The sequence below is a fragment of the Chiloscyllium plagiosum genome, chromosome 36, assembly GCF_004010195.1.
Source record: "Chiloscyllium plagiosum isolate BGI_BamShark_2017 chromosome 36, ASM401019v2, whole genome shotgun sequence".
Classification (NCBI taxonomy): Eukaryota; Metazoa; Chordata; class Chondrichthyes; order Orectolobiformes; family Hemiscylliidae; genus Chiloscyllium; species Chiloscyllium plagiosum.
The window spans coordinates 37518276-37525548 of record NC_057745.1 but is presented as its reverse complement, the minus strand read 5'-3'; the positions used below and the strand labels follow the sequence as shown (position 1 = coordinate 37525548).

At 58.7% G+C, this 7273-nt stretch overlaps 2 protein-coding genes across 4 annotated transcripts in view; one reads left to right on the top strand and one right to left on the bottom strand.

Annotated features, from left to right (window-relative positions):
* The window catches only part of cbl (Cbl proto-oncogene, E3 ubiquitin protein ligase), a 271172-nt gene that overhangs the window by 180289 nt on the left and 83610 nt on the right, over window positions 1-7273 (bottom strand). The window lies entirely within an intron of this gene.
* On the top strand, window positions 2297-6986 carry LOC122541126 (constitutive coactivator of PPAR-gamma-like protein 2). The gene is made up of 6 exons (XM_043677734.1): window positions 2297-2396; window positions 4177-4419; window positions 4709-4923; window positions 5160-5409; window positions 5800-5914; window positions 6661-6986. The coding sequence occupies exons 2-6, from the start codon at window positions 4187-4189 to the stop codon at window positions 6967-6969; spliced, it is 1122 nt and encodes a 373-aa protein (XP_043533669.1). The 5' UTR covers window positions 2297-2396; window positions 4177-4186; the 3' UTR covers window positions 6970-6986.

Here is a 7273-nt window from a genome sequence, read left to right as displayed (position 1 = left end):
CCTTCCCCCAGTTCCCCCCTCCTGCGGTGCTGCCATACCAGCCGATCATGCCTGGCCCTCCCTTCGCTCCCTCACAGACTCACCTGATGCCTGGCCCTGCCTTTGATCCCCCTGGCTTCTCCAAACATGAGGGGACCCTGCAGCGACCGGGACCCAGGCCGTTTGGCGAGTGGGCTAGTCCATGCTGCCCCCCGCCTGCTCCTGGCCCCATCTGTAACCACACTGCCGCCAAGGAACCACCATCCGCTATCCCCAACTCATCACCATCCTCCGTCTCTGACCCAGACGAGCAACATGGAGGGACAGCCGCCAGGTAAGTCATCGCTGAGCTCAGTACGGTCAGCGTTCACACTGCCTGCCTTTCTGTGCACCCTTCCCCGTCTCCGTATCCCTCGGTCAGACCCACACTCGGAGCACCGTGCACAGTAACCCGTCTCCGTATCCCTCAGTCAGACCCACACTCGGAGCACCGTGCACAGTTCCCCGTCTCCGTATCCTCGGTCAGACCCACACTCGGAGCACCGTGCACAGTTCCCCATCTCCGTATCCCTCGGTCAGACCCACACTCGGAGCACCGTGCACAGCTCCCCATCTCCTGATCCCCCTCGGTCAGACCCACACTCGGAGGACTGTGCACAGTTCCCCATCTCCGTATCCCTCGGTCAGACCCACACCCGGAGCACCGTGCACAGTTCCCCATCTCCGTATCCCTCGGTCAGACCCACACTCGGAGCACCGTGCACAGTTCCCCATCTCCGTATCCCTCGGTCTGACCCACACTCGGAGCACCGTGCACAGTTCCCCGTCTACGTATCCCTCGGTCTGACCCACACTGGGAGCACCGTGCACAGTTCCCCATCTCCCTATCCCTCGGTCAGACCCACACTGGGAGCACCGTGCACAGTTCCCCATCTCCGTATCCCTCGGTCAGACCCACACTCGGAGCACCGTGCACAGTTCCCCATCTCCGTATCCCTCGGTCAGACCCACACTGGGAGCACCGTGCACAGTTCCCCGTCTCCGTATCCCTCGGTCAGACCCACACTGGGAGCACCGTGCACAGTTCCCCATCTCCGTATCCCTCGGTCAGACCCACACTCGGAGCACCGTGCACAGTTCCCCATCTCCGATTCCCTCGGTCAGACCCACACTGGGAGCACCGTGCACAGTTCCCCATCTCCGTATCCCTCGGTCAGACCCACACTCGGAGCACCGTGCACAGTTCCCCATCTCCGTATCCCTTGGTCAGACCCAAACTCGGAGTGGGACTAATGACGAAATGTTGAACACACCTTGGGCTGTGTTCTCTCAAAGGGAAAGGTAAAACTCTGGCCTTGAAGATGAAGGGGGTCAGTGAGGGGCTGAATATCTTCCCTTTTTAATTTCTGCAGGGGTCTGTTCGAGGACTCTGTGAGAGACATGCATTACTGAGTGTGATGGGGCGTTGGGAACAGAGAGCAGAGACAGTGAGGGAGTGCTCAGGGGGGAAACAGTGTTTCACTCAGGAAGCTGTGGAAATGCAATGGGGAGTGGGCTGGAAGGACAGGGCAAGGGGAGGGGCGAGAGTTGCTTGAGACGCGTTTTGCAATGTGGACATGATAGACAACTGAGAGAAGCAGTTTGTTTCTGTGCTGTGGATTCTGCAGGATGTCTTCAATTTGTATCCCGCACTAGGGGGCAATTAGAATATGTCTCTGTGTCTGTCTGGGCTGTTCACAGCACAGTCACACACCACAGTCACACACTGCATCCAAAATCATAGTTTCACACAGTACCTCACCCTCCCAGGGACAGGGACAGCACGGGGTTAGATACAGAGTCAATCTCTCCACACTGTTCCCCCCCCCATCAAACACTCCCAGGACAGGGACAGCACGGGGTTAGATACAGAGTAATGGCCCCTCTACACTGTCCCCCCCCATCAAACACTCCCAGGGATAGGCACAGCACGGGGTTAGATACAGAGTAAAGCTCCCTCTACACTGTACCCTATTCCCAGGGACAGGGACCGCATGGGGTTAGTTACAGAGTAAAGCTGCCTCTACACTATTCCCCCCCCCCCCCCCCCCCATCAAACACTCCCAGGGACAGGGGTGAGATACAGAGTGAAGCTCCCTCTACCCTGCTCCCTATTCCCAGGGACAGGGACCGCAAGGGGTTAGATAGAGAGTAAAGCTCCCTCTACAGTGTCCCCCATTCCTGGGGACAGGGACAACACAGGGTTAGAGACAGTGTAAAACTCCCTCTACACCAGGATGGAGTGTGTACTAACTGGAGCCTGCCTTGTGTTTTGTAGCCAGCTGACAGAGCAGCCTGCCGAACACAAGGCCCAGTGGCAAGCAGCAAGCAGAGTGTCAGACCCGAGCAGGAACTCTGAGAGCAGGCTCCCCCCTGAGGTAACACGCCATAACGATTCACACGAGCGACTCACCACGGTGACTGTAACCAGGATCCCCAGCACTCCTTGGGGGGATACCGCGATGGTTTCACAGCCGTTTGCTGCTGCTGCTGCTTACGGGTTCAAACCTGAGCCAGAGCGAGTATTGGTTCAATGAACTGACTGGCCTCTGACCGCGTCCAACTGGGAAAGGCTTTGGAAATCTGAAGCACAAAGGGTCTGGCGAGTCCCGGGTCTGAATTCTCTGCAGAATTTAACGCACCGCTTCAGTTGGCAAGACGAATGTCATGTCAGCATCCACTCTAACCTGGAGGCCTGTGTCCAGCCGTGTTCCCCAGGGATCGGGCCTGGGTCCACTGCTTTTCATCATTTCTAGCAATGATTTGGATGTGAACGTAGGAGGTACAGTTAGTAAGTTTGCAGATGACCCCAAAATTGGAGGTGTAGTGGACAGCGAAGGGGGTTACCTCAGATGACAACAGGATCTGGACCAGATGGGCCAATGGGCTGAGAAGTGGCAGGTGGAGTAGGTTCATAGCTCCTTGAAAGTGGAGTCGCAGGTAGATAGGATAGTGAAGGCAGCGTTTGGTATGCTTTCCTATATTGGTCAGAGTATTGAGTACAGGAGTTGGGAGGTCATGTTGCGGCTGTATTGGTCAGGCCACTTGGGAATACTGCGTTTAATTCTGGTCTCCCTGCTACAGGAAGGATGTTGTGAAAGGGTTCAGAAAAGATTTACAAGGATGTTGGAGGGTTTGAGGTACAGGGAGAGGCTGGATAGGCTGGGGGCTATTTTCCCTGGAGCGTTGGAGGCTGAGGGGGTGACCTTATAGAAGTTTATAAAGTCATGAGGGGGCCATGGATAGGGTAAATAGACAAGGTCTTTTCCCCCTGGGGTGGGGGAGCCCAGAACTAGAGGGGCGTAGGTTTAAGGTGAGAGGGGAAAAAGAGTCCTGAGGGGCAACGTTTTCACGCAGAGGGTGTTGCGTGTGTGGACCGAGCTGCCAGAGGAAGTGGTGGGGGCTGGCACAATGCCAACAGTTAATAGGCAGCTGGATGGGGACATGGAGAGGAAGGAAGATGGGCCAAGTGCTGGCAAATGGGACTGGATTGGGTTGGGATATCTGGTTGGCATGGACGGGTTGGACCCAAGGGTCTGTTTCTGTGCTGTACGTCTCTATGACTCTTGAGGGATATGGGCCAATTGCAGGCAAATGGGACGAGATTAATGTCGGATATCTGGGTCAGCACGGACAAGTTGGGCCGAAGGGTCTCTTTCCGTGCTGTACATCTCTATGACTCCATGTATTATTGTGGTTGGATCAGGATGTGGTCAGGCTGCATTCGGAATATCGTGAGCTGTTTTCCGGCCCCGTGTCTGAGGAAGAATGTGCTGCCCTCGGGAGGGGGAGGGTGTGGGTCCTGAGGTGGTTTCTAAGAGGAATCCCGGGGGGAGGGTTAGTCACATCGAGGAGCGGTCGAGGACTCTGGGCCTGTCCTCCATGGGGTTCAGGAGGGTGGGGGAGAGGGTGGGGTCAGACGGGAACGGGACAGAATGCGGAGACGGGGGTGGTGAGGGCAGAGGAGTGAAGGGACGCCCCTTTCAGATTGAGGCGAGGAGGGAGCGCTTCAGCTGCAGGGTGGGGGAACCTCTGGGGCTCCGAGGCCACCTCACCCGAGGCTCAGTCCGACTGAGATGGCAGGTTGTCGGTTGGTGTGATGGGGTGGACTGGAGGGGCCGAATGGTCTAACTCTGCTGTTCTGTCTCACCGACACAGGCCCCGTCTAATGCCAGGCCTGGCGGTAGGCAGCCGGGTGCCCCCCCGGCGCAGGCGACAGGCTCCATCGGCAGCAACAATCCCACGGCCCACATCCCCTCGCTGCTGTCGATGCAGACCCGCAACCACATGGACATTACCACCCCACCGCTGCCGGCTGTCGCGCCCGAGGTACTGCGCGTGGCCGACCACAGGCACAGGAAGGGGCTCATGTACCCCTACATCTACCAGGTCCTCACCATGGTAAGTGGCAGTGCCCGCGTCCCTGTCCCTCCTCTTTCTTCCCCCCCCTCCTGTCCTCGTGGGGCTGGGTGGGTTGGAGTAAGAGACCCTGCGCCAATCTGCTCAGGGAATCACACTGGGGGCAGAGTCCGAAGGTGGGATTACCCTCGTCCTTTGGGGGGGGGGTGGTTGTCCACCCTGGACTCTGACTTTTGCCCCCCCCCCCCCCGGGAGCAGGGAGGGGGAGTGACCTGTTGGCTGGGACCGGTTTCTACCAGGACCTTATCTCAGTATCTCTGTCCTCTCTCAGTATATCGTCCTCTCTCTTCCCCCACCCACCCCCAATCTGCCAGGGGGAGTTGAAGCTGCCGGTGTGTATTGAGGATGAGACCAACACTGAGCTGCCTCCTGCTACCTTACTGTACCGCCTGGCCCGTCAGTACATCTATGGCGTCCTGTTCAGCCTCTCGGAGACCCAACGCAGAGCTGAGCGCCTGGCCATGAGAAGGCGGATTCCCGTCCAAGGTAACGTCGGAGCTGGGCACGAGGGGGAGGGGGAAGTGGGTCCAGTACACCCGGGGGAAGGGGGAGTGGGGAGTGAGGAGAGGGTCCGGTACACCCGGGGGGAGGGGGAGTCTGTGTGGGTGTGTGTGGAGCTGGTGTTACAGTGTCGCCTTGACAGTGGGAGGGCATGGCAGGCTGGGCCTGGTAATTGGTCACAGTCTCTCTCTCCCTCTCTCCCCCTCCCCCAACGCGGACAGTGCCCCTGGTCATCATTAAGGAGTGGTCAGCTTACAAAGGCAAGTCTCCGCAGACCCCCGAGCTGGTGACCGGTCTCACCTTCAGGGAGTGGACTTGCCCCAACATCAAGAAGCTGTGGCTGGGGAAAGCGGTGGAGGACAAGAACCGCCGCATGAGAGCGTTCCTGGCCTGCATGAAGTCAGACACACCGGGAATGCTTAACCCTGCCAACGTGCCCACCCACCTGCTGCTGCTGTGCTGTGTCCTCCGGTAAGTGTGGCCAGGCTAATGCGGCTCCCGGCGATTCAGGGGGCACCCCCCTCCCTCCTCCCTCGACATGCACGCACACAAAACTCCACCATGGGCTGGCCTGGAGCGACCGGGCTCACCATGGGCTGGCCTGGAGCGACCGGGCTCCCCCCCCGGGGTCTGGAGCGACCGGGCTCCCCCCGTCCATCCCTGGCTATGCAGGAGTCAGAGTCCCCCCTCTGTCCCCCAGGTGGGTGTGAGTCCCTGACATCCCACCGTGCCTCTGCAGGTCAGTACATCCCTCGCCACTCCCCCATGGCCCTACACACCTCATGCACACACGGGAGTCTGTTCCCTCACACTGACAGTGGTCTCTGGGATCTCTCTCTCTTTCTGTCTCTCTGTTCCCAGGTACATGGTGCAGTGGCCGGGCAGCAGAATCCTGCACAAACACGAACTCGACGCCTTCCTTGCTCAGGCAGTCTCCTCCAAACTGTACCAACCCGATCAGCTGCAGGAGCTGAAGGTAACCATGACGAGCCGACACTTAGGGGAGGAGGCCAAACTCTCAGCCCCAACCCCTTCCACCCAAAGGACCTGAAACACGTTAGTGTAGTGTGGCCTGGTCAGCGCTGAGGGAGCGGGCGCTCTGGGAGGGTCAGCGCTGAGGGAGCGGGCGCTCTGGGAGGGTCAGCGCTGAGGGATCCACCGTGTGGAAATGGTTGACATTGTGAAAAATTCTGCCGTCTATCCAGTAACGTGTCCAGCTCTTTCCCCGACATGTCTGTGTGCCATCGAAACCATTGCACTGTTTGAAAGAGCTCTGTCAGTTCCAGCCCTCTCGGACATCCTGTTCCCTGGAGTCTTGCCCTCAGGACGTGGGTTACAATCTGTTTCCTGCCTTCCATTATTTTCCAAACAAAGCCCTGTAAATTGCTGACCCTTTGCTGCTGTCCTGTCATGTACGTGTGTGCACACCGACACAAACACCCAGGCACATGCACAAATATGTGCACAAACACCCAGGCACACACACACACACCGCACATCGCACATTCACCTGGAGAGAGAGACAGACACACGCGCGCGCAGACGCTCCCACATACTCGCGCGCGCACACTCGCACTCGCGTGCACTCTCTCTCTCACAGGCATGTGGGGAAACCTGGGATTGGAGGGGGAGGGAGATTTGAGTGAGTGAAGGTTGTGAACGATGTGCCTAACCTGTCTTTCCAACACCCCTCCTTCCCCCTGCCCCCTCTGGCCCTGGCAGATTGAGAAACTGGATGCCCGGGGGATACAGCTGGCAGCCCTGTTTATGAGCGGTGTAGACACGGCCCTGTTTGCCAATGATACCTGTGGCCAGCCCATTCCCTGGGAGCACTGCTGCCCCTGGATATACTTTGACGGCAAACTCCTCCACAGCAAGTTTGTCCAAGCCACCAGAGAGAAAGCAGCCCTCATCGACCTCTGTGACGGTCAGGTAGGTGCTGGTCTGTCTGCGAAACAAACATGGCCGCCCACGCTCCCTGTCCCCATCTCACTCCAACCCTCTCCCCGACTGGGGCCCGTTTGTGTGTAAACACGTCACGGTGCAGTTACTCCTCCCAGCCAGCGATGGCGCTGTGGGGCCTGGGATTTGCAGCGGGGGGGGGGGCGAGGGGAGAGGTTGACGGAGAAGGGTGTGGGGAGTGCTCTCTGTCTCCCGCCCCAGTTCGAGCTAAAGGAGCATGTGGCCCGGGTTCAGGGGTCACGGGGTGGGGGTGGGGTTGACCGTGTGTTCAGCGCCCCCCCCCCTACCCCCATTGGGGGCTCCCAGCGCTGTCAGCATCAGCTCTCAGCAGGTCACGGCCTCAAATCTCATCAGGCTTCTCTCCTGCACACCC

Excerpts from the sequence above, each read along its gene's own strand:
- LOC122541126 (XM_043677734.1), top strand. The coding sequence starts at position 4,187 with ATGCCAGGCCTGGCGGTAGGCAGCCGGGTGCCCCCCCGGCGCAGGCGA. Across the intron at positions 5,410-5,799 it reads CTGCTGTGCTGTGTCCTCCG|GTACATGGTGCAGTGGCCGG; the intron begins GTAAGTGTGGCC and ends CTCTGTTCCCAG. Across the intron at positions 5,915-6,660 it reads ATCAGCTGCAGGAGCTGAAG|ATTGAGAAACTGGATGCCCG; the intron begins GTAACCATGACG and ends TGGCCCTGGCAG.